At 39.3% G+C, this 26,494-nt stretch overlaps 1 protein-coding gene across 1 annotated transcript in view; it reads left to right on the top strand.

Annotated features, from left to right (window-relative positions):
• The window catches only part of CRYBG3 (crystallin beta-gamma domain containing 3), a 93,259-nt gene that overhangs the window by 62,873 nt on the left and 3,892 nt on the right, over nt 1-26,494 (top strand). The window contains exons 13-20 of the mRNA XM_084507106.1: nt 3,109-3,251; nt 5,546-5,672; nt 6,708-6,740; nt 10,859-10,968; nt 11,537-11,663; nt 20,220-20,359; nt 23,491-23,614; nt 26,098-26,256. Coding sequence (XP_084363232.1) covers nt 3,109-3,251; nt 5,546-5,672; nt 6,708-6,740; nt 10,859-10,968; nt 11,537-11,663; nt 20,220-20,359; nt 23,491-23,614; nt 26,098-26,256 — 963 coding nt within the window. The remainder of the gene's footprint in view (nt 1-3,108; nt 3,252-5,545; nt 5,673-6,707; nt 6,741-10,858; nt 10,969-11,536; nt 11,664-20,219; nt 20,360-23,490; nt 23,615-26,097; nt 26,257-26,494) is intronic.

The raw sequence follows: 26,494 nt of genomic DNA, 5'->3' as shown, positions 1-26,494 counted from the left end.
TCCACAGGTACTCACCAGTGTCATCTCATGCAGGAGCGCATCCAGCTAGACGGTTTCCCTCAGGCATCACACCAGATGACCTGGACTGTGTTGGCTTTAAGCCTAGCCCAGGCCTGAAAACAATTTAACCCAGTTCACACGGCCCGGAGCCCCAGCTAATGAGCCCTGTGTACCTGAGTCAGCTGCAGGCAGTCAGGGCACAGGTCTCTGTGCTATGCTCCCAGAGCAGGGAGCATGGTGCAGGAGCACGTAAATGGCTATGTACAGCCAGGCTGGGTACGGCGTGCCTCATTAGCCTGTGTCAGTACCGGCTCTGTTAAATGTGGCTATGCAAAGCTCTTCAGGTGTTTCTGTGCCACGACAGTCAGCATGACAGGTTCCCTGAGAGCTTATTAGCACCAGGAATATCCAAGCCATATTTCTGTGTGTTAATCCAAGCCTCCACTCATACCAGCTAGAGCAGTGGAGCTGAGACGTGAGTTTAATCTCTTGACTAATCAGAAAGGTTTCTTCATTGCACACAAAAGAGGGATTGTGGATTTCACCCCTCCCTACCCACTGGTAAAGATGCACATGCACGTAGATATGCTCTAAGATATTTCAGTTTGGGTCTGTCTCAAATATTTCTGTTGTAACCTGTCACAAGCTGTCATGTAGGGATTTGGTAGTGTTTTGAAAGAAGAGGTAGGAAGCTCGTGTAGAGTTGTATTTTCCAGTATGCTGCCAGCTCTGCTATCAGCAGCTACGTTGGAACGCTGGAGTCAAATGCAGGGCATGTTCCTGAGGGAGGGCGGCAGTTTGTACTGCATGGTGATATGGGGAACTGCTTGCATTTGCTGTTTTTTCCAGGGTCAAATGAGAGAATCTGTTAATTTGTGGTATGCCTGTGTTTGTCATGATGTTTTCAGGTCTAAAGTGGTTGGCCTTGTCTTGGAAGTTCATTTTAAAGTATTCTCATATTGCTTACTATGTGAGAAACTGCTGTGAAAATTTAGGGAGGAAAAAAAGATGACTGTATTTGAAACGTGTTTTTGATTAGACTTGTGGACATATTATCAGCATTTTAAATGTAAAGAAATTATGCGCATGTTTGATCTAAATAGCTTTTCAGGAACTCATATAAGATTCTTGCTTTAGGACTGTTAAGTTAGCCATTTTCTATTGTCACTACAACTGCACTAGTATTTTTCTTTTTTTCTAAAAAGTAGCCTGAAATTGCAGTTGATGATTTTACCAAAAATGATACTTTAATTTCTAGTGTATACCTGAAGTACTTGGAGCTTCTTAAATAAAAGAAGTAGGTGGTCAATATAATAGGAAAACCAGTTGTACACAAGTTGCTCTGTCACTTTTTAGTGTACTGTAAACAATGCAAAGAGGTCATTCCACCTTAAGTGTTCATTCTAAATTGGTTTTGGTTATGATTGAATCCTGCAAAAAGGCATGATCTTCTTTAAAAAGTCTGGTCAGATTCACCTGACCAAATGAATCTGGCTGCATGCTTGGTCTGGCCTTAATTTTTAAGTGTTTTTTTGATTCTTGTAAGTCTGGTTTTGTCAGTGTGTAGCCTTCAGCATACTGTTCTCTGCATGGTAGTTTAAGTGCTACATCAGCAAGTATTTAATGTAATAATTCTTACGAGGGTGTCCTCATATGTTTTGTGAATCTGTGTTGGCTACTGCATTTGCTTGACAGCCTTTTCTTCTGTTTGCAAAACTTACTTATTTGCAACTTATTACAACATTGCAGAATGTATCAGAAACACTGAAGTGGAATTGAGTTCATGCTCTTGTTAAATTTTAAAGAAAGTAAGTGAATGGAAAAGAGGGGAGATTTAGATTAGAGGCTCGAGGAAATTCTTCACTCAAAGGGTGGTGAGGCTCTGGAACAGGTTGCTCAGAAAGGTTGTGGATCCCCATCCCTGGAGGTGTTCAAGACCAAGTTAGATGAGTCTCTGAGCAGCCTGATCTAGTGGGTGGTACACCTGCCCATGGCAGGGAGGTTGGAAGTAGGTGATCTTTGAGGTCCCTTCCAACCAGGCCATTCTGTGATTGTTGTTTTCCATGTTCACAAGCAGTGGCTGAGCTGTGTGCTTACAACTGCTGAGTGGTTAAGACGTTATGCTGGCTGAAATCATAAAGCAGTGTCACACAGCTATATAGGACAGAATATGATAATTCAGTATGATATTTACTTTATTGCTGTAGAGATCAGTCATGCAGTGAATGTCTCTAAAATCCATAAACCCTTTGTGCTGAAAAGGTGATCTGTACCTTCCCAAATGTTACCCGGTCTTATCCTCTCCATTATTGCCTTGAACATGGGAAGATGGAGAACTTGAAGTAAAAGGCTGTAGTGATGGTAATGATTGGAGTTGTCATTTGTGAAGCTGTTGGATGATGAATGCTTGGTCCCCAAGCATTCTTTTGCCCAGGCAGGCATCTTTGCACTCAGTCATTCTTGTTAAGAAAAGGGTGGTGGTCAGGGGCAGCATGTTCTTCCTCTCTAAAGTGGAAACCACTGAAGGACAAACCAGATTGACAGGCTTCCAGCTGCATTCTTCAATGCCAAAGTCACAGAACCACAGATCATCGAGTCCAACCTCTGACCTAACACTAACAGTCCCCACTAAACCGTATCCCTAAGCTCTACATCTAAACGTCTTTTAAAGACCTCCAGGGATGGTGACTCCACCACTTCCCTGGGCAGCCTGTTCCAGTGTCTAACAACCCTTTCGGTAAAGAAGTTCTTCCTAAGATCCAACCTAAAACTCCCCTGGCGCAACTTTAGCCCATTCCCCCTCGTCCTGTCACCAGGCACATGGGAGAATAGACCAACCCCCACCTCGCTACAGCCTCCTTTAAGGTACCTGTAGAGAGCGATAAGGTTGCCCCTGAGCCTCCTTTTCTCCAGGCTGAACAAGCCCAGCTCCCTCAGCCGCTCCTCGTAGGACTTGTTCTCCAGTCCTCCTTAAAGATTCATTTAAGGGATGTACACCCCTTCATTGTTTTATAAAATGTTGTCTACAGCTCTTTTCCAAAATGTTTTATGTTGTGAAGTGTCATGAGTTTTGGCAACCTATCTTCTAACTCCTGTGTTGCCTCTTAGGATTTCATAGAGTCATCGGTGGCACTTTTTCAGTCTGAGGATGAAGACGGGAAAACACTGGACATCATCAATGAAGAAATTCCTGATCTGGAGCAGGCTGGATTTGGCCCAGAAACAAGGTCGATTCTTGTGAGGAGTGGAGTGTAAGTCTACTGAAATCTATGAATGGAAGTATTAAGTATTTTTGTGCAGATCTGTTTTGGAGTGCATATTTTGACAGAACATATTTCACATGGTACAGGTGGTGAATAGTTGAGGGAGAACAATATTTCTCTCTGTTCCCTTGGTAAATGAAGAAAATGTCTTAATGTTTTCTCTAAGCCTTATGCCTACACCTTGATTTGAATCTGGGCACTCTAGTTACTAGAGAAGGATTGTGACAATCCTCCAGAAACTACGCAGGCTGTAGTTATGTAACACAAACACTTCGGCAATAATACAGAGCATTATCATATGGAAGAGGGATTTTAGGTATGTTAAGAACTGGGATACCTTATGGGACAGGTGGAGCCTGTACAAAAAGGATGTGTTGTGCCTTAATCATGATAAAGTCAGGCTGTAGGCACTAAAAATTAAAATACTTTTTAGATAATTATTTAAATTAAAAGCTAGGGGTCAAACCAACAGGTGTTGAAGAGTATCTGTTTCAGGCTGATGAAACCTACAGGGTGGACTTCATTAATGTTCAGTGTGCTTATGTGAAGTCCAGGACAAAAGTAAACAGCACAATTGCAATAAATAAGGAAGGTAAATTAGACCGTCTGCAATGTCTGTTGACAGGTATATGAAGTATTAAGTGATGAAGCAAGGACAAAGCTTACAAGTACTTCTATCCCAGTGCCAGAAGCCTAAAAAATACTGTGGGGGGAACTGGAATCTTGCTTGCTTGGCATCAAATGGCAGCTCTGATACAGCAGACATTACAGAAATTTACATGAAGGATAAGCAGAGGAGTGTTGCAAGGCTACCGACTGCTGGCCAGCGTGCATACCTTGTTGTTGGAAACAGCCACTGTGCTACAGGTCTGGTAGACTGCCATCTTAACTCCATCTCCAAAAATGGCTTAGGAGGGGCTCCCTGGGACCTACAGACTAATGAGTCTGGCTTCAGGCCATAGTAAAATGGGAAAATCTGTAAGATCATGGAATGCATGGTTAATCACAGTCTGTAGGGAAGGACTTAATGTGGCTTCTGTAAAGTCAAGTCCTGCCTCACTAAACTTCTGGTATTCTATGAGAAAATGGATATGCTCATACATTAAAGATGGTCCTGTAGACAAGTCTTTGAGAGAACAGTAGAATGGTGTATAGTTTGTTAAAGAAATAAGGTTGTATGGAATTGGAAGAAAAGTTCTGTTACAGACTGAAAGCTGGCTAAAGTATAGGGTTCATTGGGCACTTTTAAAAATGGAGAAGAGTTGTTGGTTTCTCAAGCACTGGTGATGAATCTGGTTTTATTCAATCATATATTTAATGATTTATTCAGGAAAACTTGATAATCTGGGAAAAGAAGCAAGCAGTAAACTCTTCAAGTCTACAGATGACAGACTAAGTTTTTATGAGCAGTTAAGGGCCACATTAATGGTGAGGACCTCCAGATGGACCACATAAAATTGAGCAGGCAAAAAGGTGGCAGGTGGAACGTAGAAAAATGTATATTAATAAAAATAGGGACGAGTAATGTAAAAAATGCTTACATGGTGCTAAATTGTATGCTTGTAATTATGATAGACTAGGGAATGAGGTGTCCTCTAATATCCCTAATATAACAGTCTCAGTTTATGGGGGACTAATAGAGGAATGTACCAAGGAAAGTGGCCAGATTAGTGGCATCTCCCTAACTTGCCTCTACCTATTTATGTAACTACTAAAGAACATGTGCAGGGCTAGATGGGGCCATTGGTCTCACACAGGGTTCCTTTCTTCTTTAATTGCAACATGGATAGTAGAGTGGAAGTAGTCTGAACTGGCAACCATTGCAAGCTTTTGCTTTATCTCATCCTGTCAAGAATTCCTCATTTATTTCTCTTTCTTCTTACACCATTTCTCTTAAATTCAACTGGAAGTGTTGGAAGAAAGATTTGTCTTGGGGGAGGACGAGGAAAAGGTAAAGATTGAGCTAAAAGAGATTGAAGAACTTGTCAATCAAATATCTTTTCTCTGTCCCTCTAAGTAAGGCATGATCTTTTTTCTGAATATAAATTTGATAGAAGGCAGAGACCCAAAGTGGAATCTTTGTCAAATTGTTTACATTTGCAATGTAAAAATAGTTAATCAAGTGTGTGACCTGTAAGCACCTCAGGTGGAATTTGATGTTACTCTGTCAAATGAGCTTTTCAAGAAAAATTCCAGGGAAAAATGTTCAACTTGCTAGTATATTCATTAAACTACACAGGAAAACAGGATGTTTTCAGTTTATTGTTTGTGCCATTTTCCAGATGGGTTGCGTACCAGCAGAAACATTTCTGTGGAGAGCAATATGTATTGGAGAAGGGAAAATACAAGTGTTTCTTTGACTGGGGAGGATCCAGTAAAATCATAATGTCAATTCGACCTATTAAATTGGTGAGTTGCTAGAACTTGTTAAGGGGAAAGCTTAAAAGAAAGGAGACCTGTCAAGTTCAGAGCATACAAGAACTTTGTAATTTGGGTTGTGTTGTTTAATCAGTTTGTCTGTTTACTTGGAAATAAATTAAAGACCCTTATGGATGACACACAATGAATCTGTTCAGGATGGAGACTGGGCCTACTTTTTCTGAAATGGACATTCTGGACCTTTCTATCTGTTAATGAGAAAATTGCCAGGGAAACTTTATAAGAAGAACCTCCCTTTGGCAGACTGCATTCTTGGAAAGAATAACCTGACCTGGAAAGATTTATTTGCCTTAAAACATAGTAAAATATAACATCTAATTGATAAATTCTCAAGTATTTTTATACCCATTATCTGGCCTGTATTATTATTGCATAACAGAGCTCTGTAGTGGTGTTTTTTTTCCATGTTTTCCACTAAAATATTTATAAGGTATATAGCAAATAAAAGGAGGAAAAATTTGTAATCCGTTATTAAATCCAAGGTAGGGCAACTTGACCAAATGGATTAGTGCCAGCACTGTCAAAGCCCTAATGCAAAGCAAAGAAAATCCTCAGTAATGAGTATATACTAAATGATAGTACTGCACTGAAAACAGAAAATGAACAAACATTTAACTTTATTTTGAAGAGCATGTGTTGAAAGAGGTGTACCAATATTATTTGAATTTTGTGTTTTTTCATGAAATACACTTAAAATAAATACAGAGAAATTTACATGGACTCTAATCCATGACATGTTAACTAATTAATTAGTTACATGAACTAAATAATTGTGCAAGCTCTCTATGTGGAAAAGGACTGAACAACCAGACAGTTAGTCATGAGCTTCTAGGCATCTGATGGCAGAGGATGGAGGAAGCGAATTGTGCCGAGAGCATAGGAAGTGTGTGTCTCTGCTCTTGAATTTGTAGCTTACAGATTTCAGGAACTTGACATGTGTTATAGGAAACTAATTGTAGTTAATTTTATTTGTTCATATGCATGTGTATATATTTATTATTGCAGGAACCTCTTGGAACGAATGAACCTCCACATTGGGTATGTTGACATTATATAACAGTCTCTAGTACTAAACCACATTTAATAATTAAACACAGGTAGTGCTGAATTTCTTGCTTCATTACTTCAGATGAATATCTCAGTATTATCATCTCCATATAGTAGAGCATTGCTTGAGGAAGCTGGTAAATGTGTAAAGTCTGTTTGCCAATGTTCTGTTCTTGGTTTTATTCCAGATCATACCCTTTAGTGTTCTGTCCTTAAAAACACAAGCATTTCAGTAGGTTTTGAGTGACTTTGGATCTTTCTAGCTAGCTATTTTCCTATACTTTCCTTCCTGTTTCTCGAAACTTTCTATTGCATGCATTCATCCTTTTCTTTGTGGTGTACATTCTTTCCATTCTTTTCTATTGCATCTGGTTTGTCACTATCTTGCTTTATGTATGAGGTGAAGAATAGCAAAGTATGAACTACAAAAAAAATGAACTGCACTCTTTAAATCAGCAGGTCAATCAACAGGGGAAGTTGGGATTTTTGTCTTACATGTTGGTAGCTCTGCTTGTCATAGTCTTCCAAGTGTTGTATAGCTGCTCTTGTAGGAGCATGCCCCACATACTCCATGCTTTCCTTTTCCTCCTAGTAACATAGGACCTTCATTGAACACATCTTGATTATAACAAATTTGAGATAATTCTTTTCTATTATACATTCTAACAATTTCCCTGAAAGTTCTGTCTGCCTTAGTGACGATTTATAAAGAGAAAAAAGTAGTCCCTATAATTCACTTCAGTTTTCAGGACAAGTTAGTCTGGGGGTTGGCACTTCTGGTCTTTATCTTACAAGGTTGTGTTCCATTAACATACCTTTGGTGGTATCTTTCCATTAACATACCTTTGTGGTATCTTTCTATATCTAAAACCAGCTCTAAATGTTTGTGCTCGTCACCAAGGATGGTCTGTGTCTCCCACAGTGTTCTTCCCTGACAGGACTCTCCTTCATTTCTGCAATTGTGGTTTGATTTTTCTGTCCTGGAGTGGGTTGCTAGCATGGGTGATTATTTAAGTTGTTATATTGCTCTCCTTATGACGTGCTTTTAATTAAGCAAATTTGGAAAACATTATTTTGGGAAACATGACATTTTTGAAAAGAGAGGGACTCTAGAACTCAATGACAGTTTTAGAAAACTTAAGTATTTTGTCATATGGACGTAATCTTGTTCTCTCTTCCTTCAATGAGTATAATAGCCATACACACGTGGGAAGTGCATGCATTGTGTTACTTAGCAGGTTGACCACACCCTTCTTTTTCTGTAAGTACTCTAGTTCTACAATTTTATGATAAACCTAGGACTACAGGAAATGTTTCCTGTCTGAAGACATAATTGGTGTATTATTTTAGTCTTAAACACTGATTTCCTGCCAGACCTATTCATAAGGCGGTTTGCGGCCAAATTCAAAGACTTGCAAGTACATTAACAGTAAGGCCTTGCTAAAGGATACTAGGTAAAATAAGATAAAGTGAGACTCAGATTAAACCAGTGGGATCCAGTTGAAAATAATTTTCTCTCTGTCTTCAACTCTTCTACTTTTTCAGCATTTCCAAAAAAAGTATTCAAGTGCTTTAATGCAGTTTTGCAGACCTTTAAGATCAATTTAAACCTCTGAAGTCTCAGTAAATTGTATTTATTGTCTTCCAGATTTCCAGTGATGTATCAAAAAATCTGCATGTGTGTGTGTCTGTGTGTGTATATACACAGTCACCTAAAAATATTGGTCTGTACCAGATTATGCTTTGCCTGTTCTATTCTCTAGTACCATTCTGAATCCCATTTTAAAAAGATGCTGTCCTGATTTATTACAATCCTGATTTTAATAGGATTCTGCCCTAAAACTAGGGAAGGAAGAACATCATTCATATTGCTACAGTTCTTTTAGGAAGGGAAATATTTTGAGTAAATTTTTGTAAGGAAAAAAATCATAATAAGTATATATATAATATATATATTCAATAAGAAGAATAAGTAGTAGTAATGGACAGTGTTTCAAATAAATATAAGCATTTTCCCATTCAAAGTTAATGAAATGTTTCCATGTGTGTAACAGTCTCTTAGTTGAGAAATTCAAAGCATGGTGCATATGAACTTAAGCATCCTAAGTACTTCACCCTTGAATAAGCCATATACCAGTTATTTTGAATGATTCTGCCTATATTCTCCCACCTTTAATAACCATATGTCTGAGTTAAGGGAACTGTGTTCACTGTCTAGGGGAGAGTGTCTTTTTTCCACATTGGTTTTTAGTTGTTATACAGAAATGGAAAAACAACTACATTTTCTTTAATCTTTCAGTAACTCCCCTGACCTTTTACTCCTGCCAGGCTCCATAATAAACAAAGTACAGATGATGCAAGAATGACTGAAATCATCAATTCTAAAAAGCCAATCATTTTATTTTTTAAAAAGAAAACTTTGTCTTGTCCAGCAAGAACAAAGCCTCTTTCATTAACAGTTGACTTCAACAATTTAGGAAACAGAGAGAACTGCAGTGATAACGTGTTTTAATTTCTAGCATTCTGTCTGTTGACTTTTTAGGAAGCAAAATCTTATAAAGTGACATCAAATCCTGATAGCTGCCGTTTGATACTAATTGCAGATATGTAATGCTGTCACTGAGGGGTTCGTACTTCATCTTAGCTTTTGTGAACTGAAGACCATCATTCATGACTAGATGTATTCTGAATAAAAATGAGTCACAGATCTTTTTTAATAGCAGAAGTAATTTTTAAAATGCATAGCATCTGGCCTATGAAAGAAAGACTATGTGCATATATTCCTTTATAAAAGACTTTAAGATATGTGCATAGAAAATAGTGCATAGAAAATAGTACATAGTTACAGCTTAAATAGATGTGGTGGGATAGTGCAGTGCAATTATATTTACAGAAAAAAATATAGTTGTGCTTTAGCCATCATATTGTACCTGATCTGTTTTCTTCAATTTTTAGTTATATCATGCAAGGCCAGGTTAAGCCTTCCTGGTGTTTTTGTTTGTTTTCTTTCGTTTTTTTTTTTTTTTTTTTTTTTTTTTTTTTTTCCTTTGGCAAGAAATATATTCATTTCTTTTAAAAACATAGTCTGAACTTTTCCATAAAATCATTTGCTAATTCTTGTGTTTGGCCTTCTCTCTCAGTACTGGCAAGAGCATTTGAGTTTTTTCTTTGGCAGGAAGCTAGGCCAGTTTGGGGCATAAAGGGGGAAATAGCTCTTGCGAAAGCTATAGTGTTTTTCTTCCATTACAGAATATGAGCTGTTCTCTTGATAAAGTTAAATTTTGCATTCTTTTCCAGCCTCTCTTTCGGGCTTTAAAGTGAAATTCACTTCAGTTACACGGTGGTAATCCAATGGTACAGAATTCTAAGTGACTTTCACTATAAGTCATAGGCTATATTATACTTTTTTTTTTTTAATTATTATTATTTCAACCTTTTTAACTGCAGTACCTTCCATCGTATCATTTTTCAGGGTGAATTGAAAACATTTTATTGTGGATATTGCTCAATGTGGCTGGAAGTTCTTCTTCATGACATGTAAAACTATATTAGGTGAACTTCATATAATGATGGTGCATCTACCAAGCTGCACCCACTTGTCCCCAGAAATTCTCTTGCTGGTTCTTGAATGAGAAACTACCTGTAGTCACCGTGGTCACAGAAGATTTCAAGGCACTTAGTCAATAGTAGCCCTGTATCTTTTGACCAATGCTTTCCTTTCCTGTTTTGAACCCCGGATTACTGAGAGTTATCTGCAGTTCAAGGGTACTTCAGATGGAATATCCTTCAGGCCTAGCCTTCTCTTCAATCTGGGTCTTCTACTGCATTTGAACTTACATATGATATCACTGCATTAACATCACCATAACAGTGTTATTAACATCATTAGCATCAGCTTTCTAAACCAGGAACAGAGATGATAAAAACAAAGTCTTTCTAATGAAGAAAGCAGCTATGGAAATGTAAAAGAATCCCTGAGAATTCATTCTATTTATTGTATCTTTGTGAATTGAATGGATACATAAGACCACAGCTATCTCTGTTTACATTAACAGCAATGAGTTTATTTCCCTTCTAGTCATTGGCTTTATTTTGTTTTGTTCTTGTAGCTCAAAGCTTTCAGTAATACACATTTCCAAGGAGCATGCATAGATTTCACAGCAGAAGTTTCTGATTTCACATCATTCATACCATGTTCTTTTAAGGTTCTTCGGGGATGGTAAGTCTGTTGTTTTACATGCCACCATTTTAAGTAATATGATTTTTTTTCCTACTGTGACTTTATTTAAGATCATCAAAAGTGCATAACTCTCAAATTTCAAATTGTCAAAAGTGTATAACACACTCTGATCATATTCCATCACATCTTAGACCCTTTGTCTGGCAGTATAGCTCAGTAAGTGTTGTCCTGCTGTTGATTTGGAAAATATACTTTGGCTTTCCCTGTGGGAAGTGGACAGTTACTATGACTTTTTTTTAAACTCCTGTTAGCATTTATTCCAGACTGTAAGAACTTCCGTGCAGGAGAGGTATCTGCATTCCATTAGTGTTGTTCGAGTCTGAGATTTCTACATCACATGATTTGGTTTTGCTGTTTTGGTTGGTTTGTCACATAGCCTTTCAAGCCACCTTCATTCAAAGCTTAACAAGAACAAACAAATTTTTTTAATTCCTCGCTTCCTTAGCAAATATTAAATCTTGAAAAAACGTACTGTTAATAAGCAGCTAGAGCTGCTAATCTTTTTTTTTTTTTTTTTTTTTTTTTTTTTGCTACATTATTCTTACAGTTGGCTCCTGTATTACCAAGGGGAAATTGCTGACAATCACTGTGTGCTGGAAGAAGGCCTCTACGTTGACCTCACTTCCTGTGGCTGCCCAACTGCTACAATCAAATCCCTCAAGCCAATTGAATACGTAAGGACATTATTGAAAATAATAATGCTTTGGAACTCTTCTCCCAGTCAGATGTCTAAAGCAAGTGCTTGTGTTAAACAAACTCCTACTCAGGGAAAAGAATTAAGTTTGTTTTCTTGGCTTATGGGATTTTGGGGTTTGGAACAAGTCAGGCTGTGTGCACACATGCACACATTCACTTGTAGGCACACACTCTTGGATGCTTGTGTGTTCTGGGCTGAAAGTTGCTGTCATTCATACAAGTTGCATTGTTTGGTGTTTTTCTGACTGAATTTTGTAATGCAGCTCAGCAAGCTTAGTACACAGTGAGATGTTACTTCTTGACATGCTGTCTAAGCATATGGGGCTTCTTTTATTAGGCCTACAGCCAAGGTTCATTCTTAAAGCAAAGTACGCACAAGATATGAAAACTGAAATTACATGTTAGCATATACTTGCCATTATTCTGTTTAATTTACTAACTGTTCTGCAGTTTATTTTTTTTAAAAAAAAAAGGGTTTTACCTCCTAACGGCATCTCAAATTATGGGTCAATAAGTAAAGTGGTATAATATACCACATGTGGCCTGTGATTTGTGTGTGACACATCAGATAGTTCAGTCCAAAGCTCAGTTCTGGCATCCTCTTTCTTAGTGACTCCTGATACACAAGGCAAGTACTTATTACACATGCACACAGTCTTCATGTGACCCGCAGGTCATGTTGGTTGTACTACCCAAACAAAAATCTAGAAGTCAAGTGACCAAGCAGTAAGCTGAGATACAAGGTCCTTTATGGTCAAGAGATTGAACAGGAATGCATCCAGTACAAGATAGATCTAGCTTTTTTAGATCTTGCTGTAATTCTGCCCATAGGACGTATGCCTCTGGAATCTTCTTGTCATGTCTGTGCCTTTGTCCCATCTCTCAGTAAGCTCCTATGCAAGAGCACAAAAGATAAGCTGGCCATAATGCTGTCACTAAAAGAGAAGCAAATACCTTCTCTGTCCGCTTCTCTCCAGCACTGACCAACTTCACCAAGAGTCTTCCTCCTTCCGTGATCACAGAGTACAACTTCGGTCCATGTGGCACGGTGCCCTTTTCTGTAGCTTTTATGTAAGTAGGCTGTAAAGATTACTTAGTACTTGAAGTAAATTGTGAATTTAAGTCCTTTTTTCTGTTTGTGAACATGTTTTTTTTATAAAATAAAAAACACCAAAAACCTTGGTGGGAAGGATGTAGAGCTCAAGGCTGAGAGCTGGTCCTTTTGCTAGGTTACACAGATCAAGCTGCATTGATGTCAGTGGGGCTATAGCTTTCCACCTACTGAGAGCCTGTTTTTCAGATTAAAGATCTCCCTTTCGTGGTAGACTTTTATGTTCTGCTCTTCTAAATCAGAATGAAGTTTTGACACAAAATGATAGGTCTCATCCAAATTCCCTAATGTGTAGTCTCACAGGGAAGTAAGCAGGCAGTCTGGTGTAGTAGAAAGTTACTGGCAGCTCTTGATTACCAATGGCCAAGCCCTGGGAGAAATGTGTTTGGCAGGACAAGTATGGAAAGCTTATGCATATCTTCCTGTGCCTTGTATGTAGCTAGCACCTCTAGTTCTAGTTCCTTTCTTGCAAATCGGAGACCTTGTGTTTCTCAAAGTCCGGGTATTTAGCAGTGTAAAATGCTAGTGAGCCACACCTGCTTTACAAATAGAAATGCACTCATCGACCCCTAACACATTGTGTGTGCTAATGGTGCAGGACGGTGTTCAGAGGCATTGTTTAGCACAGACGTGATGTTAAGCACGCAGCAGTAAGTTTGGTCAGTGGTCAGAAACAGCCGTAGTTAATTCTGTGCATTGTCCGCCATGCACTGTTCTTGGAACAGAGCCCTTTTTATTACGAAATATTTCTGTTAGCTCATTCAAGAGAGCAGCAAGTGTATTCCCAAGTGGAACTGTTGTATAGCATTATTGAATTCTGTTGTAACATTGGAACCCCTTCCATTGTTCAGGTTTAAATACTAGCCCAGTTTGAGACCTAAGGTGTGTATCTATGATTCTATAAGCTCAATAGCTCAGACTATGAGGAGAATGTGTAACCCTGATGACAAGCCCTTAATGTTCTCCTAGCTGTTCTGAGCATCTAGCACATTTGAATGCCTTCAGTGTAACATATTGACTATTCACTTAAAACATGCAACAGTTTGAGAGGCCTTTTTAGATGTTGTTAGCTGCCACAAGATTCCTGAGCTCTCCATTTTGGAAGGAGGACTGAAATTATTTATTTGTCATACTTAATCACAGTATATACCTTTATAAGCTGATGGGAAAACACTCTAAGATGTCAGTGGTATTTTTGTGACTGTATGAGGTAAGACTAAAGCCTTAATCTACATGAAACAGGGTAATAACTTCTGCAAATCCTTGATATTATTTTTTCTTTAAATTAAACAATTGAAGAAAAGGAAAGAATTTGAGTAAATAGTTTGTTCACAGGAAAATGAGGTCTTGATGCAAGCAGAATATTTGTAAATACAGCAAACAGTTCTAAATAGAAAAAAAAAAAAAAGATAATTATTTTCTTAGAAAAGTAAACTTTTGGATTTTTATTTTGAAAATTACCAGAAATATAGTTCACTTGTTAAAGAGATGAATTGCATAACAAAATAAAAAATGTTATTCCACATCACTGAGTTGGCCCAATTAAAATAAAATAAAATAAAATAAAACAACTTTCAGAGCAACACAAAATGAGTTTAACGAATTAGGATAGGAAAACAGGCTCAGACTAGTGATAGTCTGATTTCTTTACTGTGATAGTATTTTAGTTTGGCTAACTTTTGCTCTAACTTTTTGCTCTTGGAGGGATGCCTTATTGGTTCTTTGCTGAAAAACTGAGCTCCTATATAAATATGGCATGCTGCCCCAGCCCTTCCACACAGAGTCCCCTATTTCTCATGAAATTCAGATTGACGTGGTTCCACCTTGGTTATTTCTTCTTTTATGCACTAGCATCATAGAGGAAGTAAGCGCACCTTTGAGAACAATCTCCTCTACCGTTTGTTCAGGAAATAGCAAAGCAAAGTTATACAGGTTCATAAGGAGAGTGGGGAAAGCATTCCGTAGTCCTTGGGCTGTGCTTCTTCAGTCATCAGTCTGTTTATTTTTTTCTTTTCTCTGGGCTTGGACTGATTGAGCTATTTTACTGACTGCAAACTAAAAGTGGTTTTGATATACTTGAAACTAAACTGGGAAATTGGAATTTGCCTCCCTGTTCCTGACAGAGAGGAAGGCAAGAATGAATTGTTTACAGTGAGCCAAGATGGGAAAAGCGTTCTTCTCTGAGTCATATAATACTCAAACTAAATATTTAGGAGGTCCTACCAGTTAGTTTTCTTCGCTGCTGTTCCATTTTGCTCAGACTGGTCTGTTTTGTCCTTCTGGGAGTTTTTTTGTTTGTTTGTTTGTTTGGTTTTTTGGGGTGGCATTTTTGGTTTGGTTTGTTTTTTAAAGCTATAGGTTAATAAGAGGTTATACAAAAGAAACAAAGCATTTCTGTAGCTTGATAATGAAAAAAATAATATCCTTTATTTTCAGTAGTCTGTGAAGAAAAACAGTGTTGCAGTACCCATGTACATGTATTAATCTAGATTGTAAGGTAAATAATATGTTACATGGTCTCATTTCTTCAGAAAAGGCTTTATTCTGAAAAGTCCAGTCTTTTTCATGTATTATTTTATCATGGGGAAAAAAGTGCTGAAAAGTCCTATCTCACTGTTACCCATTTCTTTAAGTGAACAGGCAGTTATTTCAAAAACCACTTGCAGTAGGAGAATACATATCTACTTAGCAGCAGTAGGAATGTTGAAATTCATACAGCTTGCCTCTCATTGTCTCTTTTCATCTACAAATGCAAAATCTTTTAAAGAAGCGCTCGCTGATGAAATTTTCTGGATTTATTGTTGATAGGCACTGCACAGGCAGGTGAAAGCATAGCACAGGTTAAGGGTTGCTGCATTTGCAGCAGAGGTGCAGGTTTCCATACCTGCGTCAACAAAGACTTGCCTCCCGCACTGCCATGAATTCAAGAAAAGCAAAGTATGGGCTGCTCCCCTGGTGGCAAGAGAGTGGATGAAATCAGCTGGTACATTTATAGGGCTGTGGTTACTTATTAGGGCTTTTGTCCAGTGTTTGTTGCTTGAAAAGTTTTGGGGATGGAGATGCTTACAGGATGTTCTTACGAAGTGGAGTTCAGCTTTAGTTCAGCCTTCTCTCAAGCATGTTATTTCGTTAAACTCTCCATAATATTTGATGTGTTGTATGGATAACAGGAATTGTTGCAGTGGGCAATTAGTTTTCCTTCTAAAATGTTAACTTCATCCTTTAAGGATGAAGTTTGATTCAACTGGTTTAACTTTAAATTAAACCAGTCTTACAGCTTGTCAAACAGAATTCTAGATTTGTTTGCTAAAAACGAAAATGAGATGTGGGTTGTAGGTTGTCCAATGCCTTTTCTTTCTTCTTTTTTTTTTTTTTTTTTTCCTGAGGCATTCCTCGTTCTTCCTCTGATCAATCACGATACTTCCTGTATTTCTATATTGCTTATCTTTAAGTTAAATACAGGTGTTAACTTATCTTCCCAGCATTCCTGTGAGGTAAATAATAAAATCAGATACAGAAAGCAATCAGTGTTTCCCAGGGCCAGGTCATGAGTCATCTGATGTGGCTGGGGCTGGACCGTGGGTGTTCCTGTCTTCCAGCACTGCATTCATTTCCCTCAGCCAGGCATCCTTCCCACACCGAGGGGAGTAGCTAGTCGAGCACAACTTCAGCAAAGACAGTTGAACGTAATAAGCTAGCCAAGAGTGAAAAATAAAGATTTTTCCAAGGATGTTATAATACAGCTATTGAAGCTCCTCCAGTTAAGACTCTGGCAAAGGCTGTTTGCAGCAGGTCAACAGGGCCGCAAATGGTGAAATGTCCCAGCCCTTGTCGTGATGGGTTTGGAGTCACATTTTAGTCCTATGGACTTCTTTCTTTGGCTTTATTGGGTTTTCCCATTCAGATTTCCAAAACCTATGTTTGCCCAAAAAAAAAAAAAAAAAAAAAAAAGTGGAAGTATGTTATGGGGGTGTGAGCCCTTCTCAGTGTTATCTTTAACTAAAACTATAATTTTTATTATAAGTATATGTGCAAATCCCCTCGTGCACTTGCTTTTCAGCTGTAGCACCTTTTGGTTAACTTGTTTGTACCTCTACACTGTTTTATTTCCATGAACCAGGCACCTAAGCCTTACACTGCAAAGAAAAGGCATTTGAAAGGAAGCTCACCTTGCACTGAACATTGTTTAGTATCAAATGCTTCAGGGCTGCTTTTGAAGTTTTTTTCTGAACTGCAAAAGTATAAGATTCTGTTCTGAATTGTGAAAAATTTGTGGTGCGCAGCTTCTCTCCATTAAGTGAAGGTGGAAGTCATGTAGGGGAAAGTCCAAGCTGAACTAAACAAAAGACTTTTACCATGCTGATTTCAATGGCTTAACTTTCAGCCTCTGAAATCACAATGTGGGGAGGGAAGAAAGATTTGTCATTTTCCTTGCACGATAGGGTGTATTAACTGTAGATTACCACACCTGTTAAGTAAAGAATATCATTGTTCTTAAAAGCTCACAAGGGTGCTTCTACCATGAAAATACTATGTAAATACAGCCTTCCTTAATCACTGTCCTCTTGAATATATTAAATATTTTCAAGTTTCTCCCTGAACACTGACACTGGCCTTAAAAACAGTAAAAACAAAACCTTCAACTCTATTGGTGTGGGTGTAAGCAAGGCAGTTAGCTCCTTAATGCACAAAGATCAAATTAAATTAATTTCTTAGTGCTTTATCATTCTAGCAATTGGCAAGCGTTCCCCAGAGGATGTCATTTCAGGTATTTTCCTTGAAATGACTATGAAAGGAAGCCAAGGTAATCCTAACTTAGATGTGGGACTGAATTGCCAGTTGTGAGTGAATGTAGATGCCTTTACCTCACCTTTCAAAACTGGGGACTGGAGTCCATCTAAACTAGTGCCTTGCTGTGAGGTATCCCCTCTTGTATTCTCTGCCTGGCTGCCCTTCCTCTGGCCCTTGAAGATACACATTCTTCTGTGGTCCATCAGGACTGGGCCTTGGTGAAGTACGCTGATCAGCTTGTCTATCGGTGATGGCTCTTCAGCCTGAAAACGGGTGAAAATGCACCACAGCGTCCTGCAAGGAAGGTGGCAAGCAAGATGTCTCTGTAGGAAGTGTAACAGCATAGGCTCAAAACCTTGTTTTTTACTGTTGATAGTTTCCATGGAGCTAAGAAAACAAAATCAGAGAAAAAAGCCAGGCCAAGTCACTGCTGCCAGCTGTTGGTGTAAAATGGTGTATATAAAGTGAGTAATCAGCTCGTTGCTCTATATTTGGTTATGGAAATATGAGAGCTTCAGTGCTTGAGACAGCAGCATGTGTTTTTTTGTTTTCTTTTTTTTTTATGTGCTTCACATTTGCACCAAAACCAGTGAAGTCCTTTTGGGTCTCACTGGAAAGGGTGATATCAGTTGTTGTGATCAGCTGTCTGTGTGTGTGTCCTAGATGTGATGTCTGCTGCGTACTGATAGACTGGGACTCTGAAAAACCTGACAGCTTTTGCAGGCCCATCAAAGTTTAAACAGGTCTCAACCATGTGAGACCTGTAGTCATTTTAATTGACTCCACCTGTTTGCTGTTCAGATGCTTGGTTTATAAATGGATATGCTGGATCAGAGGACTCGTTCATCTAGCACAGCATCCCAGTCTCTACTGTAGTGGAAAAAGCAAGATAAATGTTAGGCTTCGGTAGCAGTGGCTAGCAGCAAGGATGCCAAATGGTGTTTCCCATGCCTTCTGGTGCACCTGTGGAAATTCTCCCTTTTGGACCTGTTCTGGACACGGCTTCTGGTCTCCACTCAGGTGAAAGCTGGAGCCAAGGGAGTAGGCTTCTTGCAGACTTGGAGCGTGGTGGTCGCACCTTGCTCAGCAAAGCGAACCGAGAAGTAGCTGCCTGCACTAGATCTGTCGGTCTAGATTGCAAAGTAAGCCTTTAAGCACGTCATAAATTTGACCCACTTCATATACCAGAAGGCAGATGGGAAGAACAGGCATTCCAAAATAAAGACAAAGATGGGTTTTAATCTCTTTCTGTTCTGTAGCATTAGTTTTGTAGGAGTGTAATGGGCTTTAAAAAAATCTCGACAGGTGGACGATCCCAAACTCTTCTTTAAAATGTCTCATCAAACTCCCAGTCCATGGAGTGTAGCATGACTTACATTGTCTCTGCAGTGGTCAGTGGAGGAAAGCAATTTCTCTGAGGCAGGATTTGAACAACCAGCTACATACCAAGTGCACTGAGTCAGTGCCAGTAAATTTGTAAGTGCTGAATCACAACTGAGCTCTTCAGAGATACTGCACTATAACACATGTGCCTCTTCAAACATGAAAGTTAGGCTCTCTTAATTACTCAGCACCTTCATCAAGTATAATTCAAGATTTTGTTTCATTCATTGCACCTGGGGCCATACCTTTGTTGCAAAAGAAATTCGTCCTTTTGCACTGCACTGGCTATCTCCAGTTAACATCTTCTAAGAACAAGGTGGCTTCCCTGGAGAGGCTGCTAATTGGAGCAGTTAGACCTATTCCCTCTTCCTTTACCAGCTGCATCAAGATATAAATTGCAAGTGCTTATGATTTCAGAATTCAGCTTTAAAATGCTGAAAAAACATACAAGTGTTCCTTGTACTAAGGCACAGACTTTTTATATTTAAATCTTTTCCCCCTCTGCTTTTCTGCTGATCTTACAGCTGTACCACAATTTTATGCAAACTGATCTTTTTATTTGCTTTCATAAGAAATGTCTCAGCTGTAGAGAAAAACAAAAGTGAAAAATGTTGCAATTCTACACAAGATTGAAGCAGTTACTAATAATGTTAATTTTTCATGGTCGTCAGAAGAAAAATAGAACTGTCTGTTAAAAACATTGAGAACTTTATAGTTTTGATGCCTTGAGTCCTTTTCAATTTGCAGATCCCTAAGATTTTTTCAGTGAACAAACCACTGAATAGCTAATGTAAGTCTGCGGCAATAGACATGAGATTTGCCTCACTACTGTAGAAGCAATCTGCAGATCACCCTGAAAACTACTCCCGTAACCTGTTCCAGCAGTAAATAAACTGGATTTTTGAAAAGCAGTCTAGGGCCTGACAATACAGACCAGATCACAGAGAGATTTTTCAAATGCGAACAGAGGCGCCTCTGCATCTCCATGTGACTCAGTCTCTGGCTTGTATCAGTGGGGAACTACACTCTGATGACAAAGCCACTGATAAATCCAGTATGTTTCAGCTGTTTTTGCTTTGTTGGTAGATGCACTTTTTTTTTTTTTTTTTTGCTGCTACATTCGCTGAGGGAGCATGATCTAAACCAAAAGCATGTAGAAGTGAAATCGAAGTGGCAAAATGTGTGTACCAGGCTTAACAACTGAAGTTAACTCTGAGTAAAACTTTGCCTTTTTTCATCCTCCTCCCAGGTGTTTGCCGAGCCCTCCATCAGTCTGTTTGCTCTGGAATGCTGCAAGGGCAGAGAGCTGCACTTCACCAAACCCATCAATTCCGTTTTGAATGAGGACCTTCATTTTTACACTCAGTCTGTATGGGTGAGAAGTGGATTGTGAGTATGGAAGAAATATTCTTAATATTGTAGGAGCTAATGCTGAGCATGTGTTTTCTCACAATTGCTGCCTTTTTTCATAGGATGCATTTTACATTCTGTTATTTTAAGACATTTCAAAATCCTAAAATGTTGTTGAATGCTAGATCCACCTTTTGAACCAAGAGCTGAAATGAACAAGAAATCTGGGCAGGGGATGCATTTTTCCCCTGCTAAGAACCATCCTTTTATCCCTATGCATAATGAACAATAGAGCCTGTTGTTCAAGCCAGGAGCCAAGAGTAAATCAGTTTTGATTCCTGACTCACAAAGACAGGTAGAATAAACTCAGTCTGCCTTTATTAGCTGGTTGTAAAATACCTGCTGTAAACTGAAGTGATTTAACATGAACCACTGCAGTGGTTCAGTGAAGCTTGACAAGCTGTTTAGCTGCCACAGTCAGTGACTTGTGAGAGAAGCTTGGGGCAGATGGGACAGCTGGAGCAGTAATTTGCTTCTGCTGTTAGTTTAACCCCCCCATGACTGATTAAACACCCAGCCTCTTCTGTGAAAACCATCGTGCATCTGCGGAAATGACCTTCCAACCTTTCCCTTCTCCTCTTTTCACCTTCTGGAGAAGCTCCCAAGTATTCTGCCTTGGCCAAGTTTCAGGCCTGCACTTCGACAGCAGGAACAAAGAACTTGCCGAGTCTTGCAACTGAGGCTGACTGGAAACTGCTGTTCTTCAAATGTGACACACTTCCTGCCTTCATTTTTAACCTTTTTCCCACCTCTCTCATGGCATTCACATACACAAAGCTGTAATTGTCTTCAGAGGTCTTATGGGATGACACAGAATCATGCCAAATTTGAACTAATTAAGCAAGGAATTCATGTAGACTGTTTGTTCTCTGCCTACATACACCTCTGTTGTGATTCTTGCGATGAATTATGCAAACTCATTGAGTCTGTTACCTCCTAGAAGTTAAAACCCGTCTATAGATATGTGATAACATTGTTGCATGCTGCTCTTGATTCTTAGAGGTTGGTACAAAGCCTAAGCCTAACCTAGCTGATGCTCCAGAGCACTGCTTGTGGACTGTTTTTTTCTTTCAGACATTTCACACAAGCTTTTTCTTGAAACGTTGGCTAAGAATTGAGCTTCCTTTTCTATAACAACAGTCAGCAGCTATTGACTGTAGCAGTGGGCCCGTATCACTTTCATCACAGAGCTTTGCCAATTTACTCTGCATTCTAGTCCCTAGCTTCTATGCCACTTCAGTTCTGAGCCCATTCAGAAAATACATAGAGTGAGTGATATCTGCTGCTGTTGTCTTGTGGTGCCCCAAAAAGTGCTTCCTATGGGGTAGTATCTCTTTGTGAGCTTTTTCTGCCATCTCATCAGGCATGTGGCTGTAAAGGAAGGGTGAGAGCTTCAGGGCCACATAGTAGAAGAGCACAGCAGAGTAAGTGCAAGGTTCCAGCCCTTTCCCCACCTTCCTGCTTGTTTCTGAGCATCCCAGCTGGGTTAGCTGGTTCCTGTCTCTGTGAAGAGTCAGGGCAGAATGAAAAGTTGCTTGGCTGGGCTTTCTCCAAGTTCCTCGTGGCATTCCCCAGGAAACAGACCTCCACAGTCTGTCCTCATCCTACACTGCAAATACATGTAGGTAGCTTAAAGACGGAGGGTGTGACAGGTGATTGTGGGAGACTTCCAGTCCTAGAGTGCTGGTTTGCCTTATCTGTAACCAAGAGTTCAGAAAGGCAGATCGAGAGGGTGTTTGGGTTCCTTGCCCTGAAGCCTACTGTCAACTTTAAGAAAACGACAAAGTAAGATTTATGTCTGTGCGATGGCATCTTGCTGCTGTGCTGATCCTCGGGAAAGATCCTTCCTGAGCCAACTGATCACCTCAGTGAGAAATGGCACAAGCCTCTGCTGTGGTTTGCTGAAAAGGGCTGGGGACCGAGGTGCTCCAGGGCCTGAGAAAGACAGAATAGTGGGGGCTTGTTGGTCCACATGAGAGCCCAGATAAGCTTTGTCAATGTCAGCAAATACCAGCATAACATGTGCTTTGGCAACAGAAACTGATTTCAAATGAGGCTGTTTAATATCCCGAGGAAAACATTAATTTTCATGAATTTTCAGTGACTTCTCAGAAAGTATCACAAGAAAAAAATCAGAAGCATGTTAGTTAGAAGTAGAAGGAACACCTAGTGGTTGTCAAATGGAGGCTCAGCCTCCTAAGCAAGGCTAGCTGGCTGCTTCTCCAAGTTATGCGCAATGGGGAAAGTAAATTACAGGTACTGTGAACACTGTTTGTGGATGTTTTCTCACTGACTTAAAACAAACAGAGTGCAGCCATCCCTCAAGTTCTTGGCAGCTGACCTGTAGAACAGGTAACTGGGGAAAACAGTGTTTGCTTTGTGTTCCGATGAGTTAATGAGTCAAACATTTAGGTTCACTGTCTGCACAACAATGTCCTATTGATTTAAACAAAACTGATCTATAATCCTGAGGCTGCCTTTGTAAGCAGCAACACAGTAACTACTGAGCAGATGTCTAGATAAAAGGGATCTGTATGTGCTGGCACCTTAATTCTGTTAAATGTTTTGGCCATGTTCATGTTCAGGTATGTCACTAGAGTAAAGTCTGTTACAGCAATTTATGGGTTTTGGAGTAAATATTTTTTATGCATTTTTATATTCCAGACAAGTGGATTTTTTTTATAGTTTTAGTTATTATAAAAGAAAACACTGGTCAAAATCATCTCATAATTAATATATGCAACCACGCAAAGCTGCTAGTACTGCTGTCTGACGTGTGGCTTCCCAGTTTGCTAATGCATGCCATGCCCACTGCAACCTGTAGTAATCCCATCTAGGTTAATGCAAAGATTCTCAAATTTGTGGGAAAAGCTTGGGGAAGAAAGGAGGAGCCTACAAGTCTGAGGTAGGCAAACAAGTCTTAATTTAGACAGAAAACAGCTAAACCACTAAAACAGATGCTATTCTGGGGCATGGTAATGCAGCTTTAATAGTGTCCCTGCTGTGGGGAGGTCTGGGGACTTTCAAGAGCACAGTCCTGAACATAAGCCCACAGTTTAGTTTTGTTACAGTTAACATGTAGTCTTTCACATTCTGTTTTCTGTATCCAGGTGGATTGCATATGAAGGATGCAATTTTTTAGGACAGCAGATTCTGCTGGAGCCCAGTGAGATTTCCAACTGGAGTGAATACAGTGGCTGGAAAGTCATCGGCTCCCTTCGTCCTATGAAGCAGGTACTGTAAGAGTGTATATGGACCTGTGCACCTGGGCAGGGGCAATCCCAAGTACAAATACAAGCTGAGTGGAGAATGAGAGTAAGAGCAGCCCTGATGGAAGGACCTGGGGGTGTTGGTTGGTGAGAAGCTCAATGTGAGCTGGCAATGTGCACTTGAAGCCCAGAAAGCCAACCCTGTCCTGGGCTGCATCAAAAGAAACCTGACCAGCAGGGCAAGGCAGGTGATTACACCCCTCTGCTCTGCTCTTGTGAGACCCCACCAGGAGCCCTGCATTCAGCTCTGGGGCCTCCAACATAAAGGGAAATGAATAATCCTTAAGGGACCCTTCCAACCCGAACCATGCTGTGATTCTGTGACTTTTTTTTGATGGGGGTTAGTGCAAAAGTATCAGTTGTACCACTGAGTATAATGCTGCACATCATATTCCTTAAATCAGGCCAAATGATGACAGCCAGAAGGACATACCAGAAGATTACTGTAGCAGAAAATTTCTCCACTGGCAGTTACCGAGATCTATATTAGGTTCCTAAAGGAAAATAATTCCTTGTTTCTTGGAGTCAAGTTTTGTTTTTCTATACGGCTCATTAGCGTGTTCTCTAGATATGCTATTTTTACATTTTTGTAATGTAAAAATATAAACATATAATGAGAAAACCAATTCTATATTGGCTTGTTTTATAATTAACATTAATGGAAGCAAGAACAAGTTTGCTGTAGCCTAGATTTCCAAAAGAAGCAAAGTTTGTGCAGTCCCACCAGGCTTCTCCATCCTTACCTCACCCCAAGTAATGCCAATTTCTAATTCTGACCCTTCACCTTTCTGAGGGGTGTCAGGTAATCAGGGATACTGATGAACTCTAAAACAGCCAAAGCACATGCTGCTGTGTGCCCAGCCACACATAGCTGTTGGAGCACAGTGTCCTGGAAGACAGGGAAAGGGAGAGTGGAAGGGAATGTGAGCAGTAACTCCACAAAGGTTTTTGGTAGCTCTGCTGCTCACAGAACAGCTTGTCTCCACTTCATGTCGAATGCTGCTTAATTGTTAAATCACAGATTCAACTGGGGAGATGTTACAGTGAACAAACACGATCATCTTTCCTGTTAGTTATGCATTATATGCTTCCCCATTGGAAAAGGAAAGTAATTTTAACAAAAATGATTTGTTAGTCTAGAAGTTGACAGTTCCCTGGAGTTCTTTGGAAGTGGTAACTATCAAAGGATCCCATTTTGGCTCTGTTTTTGCAAATAATAAAATAATGTATGTTGATCGTAAAAACAGAATTCTCTCTTCAGACACTAATCTGAAGAGCTTTTGTATTCAGTAGCATCCTTTTTTATATTGCAACGGTGAGTAATATTATAAGTAGTGCCTCAGGTATGTTGCTGGGGTTTTTGGCATTTGGAGTTTGTATGCTGCTTTTTGGTTTTGTTTTTATTTTAAATCCTGCAGACAAGGCTTCCTTGAGTTTGTGCAGTCAGTTGGTCACGCCTGACACTTCCGTGGGCATATGTTGGGGTTTGTTTTTCTTTTTCTTTTTATTTATTTTTTTTTTTTAGAGACTGGAATACTACTACAAACTTGTTACCACTTTATATTTCCTCCTCCTTTCTGTGTCAAGTCTACTGGTGTAATAGGTACTGCAAGAAAAGCTAAACACTTGAAACTAATGCAAGATGAGACAGTTTTGCTCAGTGACTTTCCAAATATGATCCCTTCCTTGTAAAGAACATATACTATATATATATATGAATACATGGATGAATATGTTATATGAATTCATGGATGGTTGATAGGATGGAGGTTTTATTGTCTCTTAATGTAGGGTTTGTTTTATTATGGAAAAAGAAGGTTCAAAGCTCCCAGAAGAATTTGGCATCTGGGGGGAGCTGCCCTTTATAGCTCCCTTTCCTTTATTTGCTCTGAAATCTGTGAATAATGTGAATAATCTGTGAATGAAACTACAAATCCTGTAGTAGCCCTACACAATCTCCTTATTTTTTGAGTAAGCTGAGTAAAAGGAGATGCTAGCTGAGTACCCTCTTTTCTGCGTATGTTCAAAAGCAATGGTGAAACTTCTCAGCCATATATTCCAGTTAATGGTGTTGAAGTTGCTGGATATGTGACTCAGCAAGTTCTGTGTTCAGAGAGTAAAAAGCTTGTGGATTATACCCCATTTACTGGCCTTGGAGTCAATGAAATGTGAACTAGGGCTATTTGCATATCACAGGAATTAGTTGTATAGACAAAAATACACTAAAAAAAATAAAATTGCTGTTTACAGCTGTCTGTGTGCATGTGAAAAACATTTAGTGCTGCCTTACATGCACATTCGTTTCCACTAAAATATTTTACATAGTCATCTGGAACTGGGGAATGCAACGTGTACTTTAGAAAACTAATGTATGATGGAAAGGAGGCATTCTGGCATCAACCTTTTGAATCTGTGTGGTGCTAAGTCTCTTCCTTCACACCATTTCAGCCAGCAGTGTACCTCAGAATCAAGAACAGAGCCCACGGTAAATACCTGACAGTTTCTGGAAGCCTAGCAGATATAAGAGCAACATCAGTGTGTGTGTCTCCATACAATGGCAAGAATACCCAGCTCTGGCACTACTGTCATGGACTCTTCAAATCCAAGGTGAGTTTCCAGATTCTGAAGTGGGTTGTAACACCTGGATTTCTAAAAGAAGCTAGCATTAACACTGGGATAGCTTTTGGTGTCTCTTAGGCATGTTGAACCAAAACTTTTATAATCTATATCTTCCTGCTGTGTATAGACAGATGTGCTCTGTCTGCTTTGGCAAATTAGACAACTTTTTTATCTGCCTAATGGCACTGATGTTCTTCTAAGTAGGAATCTGTTTGATTTTTTTTGT

This window comes from Aythya ferina (genome assembly GCF_964211825.1).
Source record: "Aythya ferina genome assembly, chromosome: 1".
NCBI lineage: Eukaryota > Metazoa > Chordata > Aves > Anseriformes > Anatidae > Aythya > Aythya ferina.
This window is presented reverse-complemented; position numbering and strand designations above follow the sequence as displayed.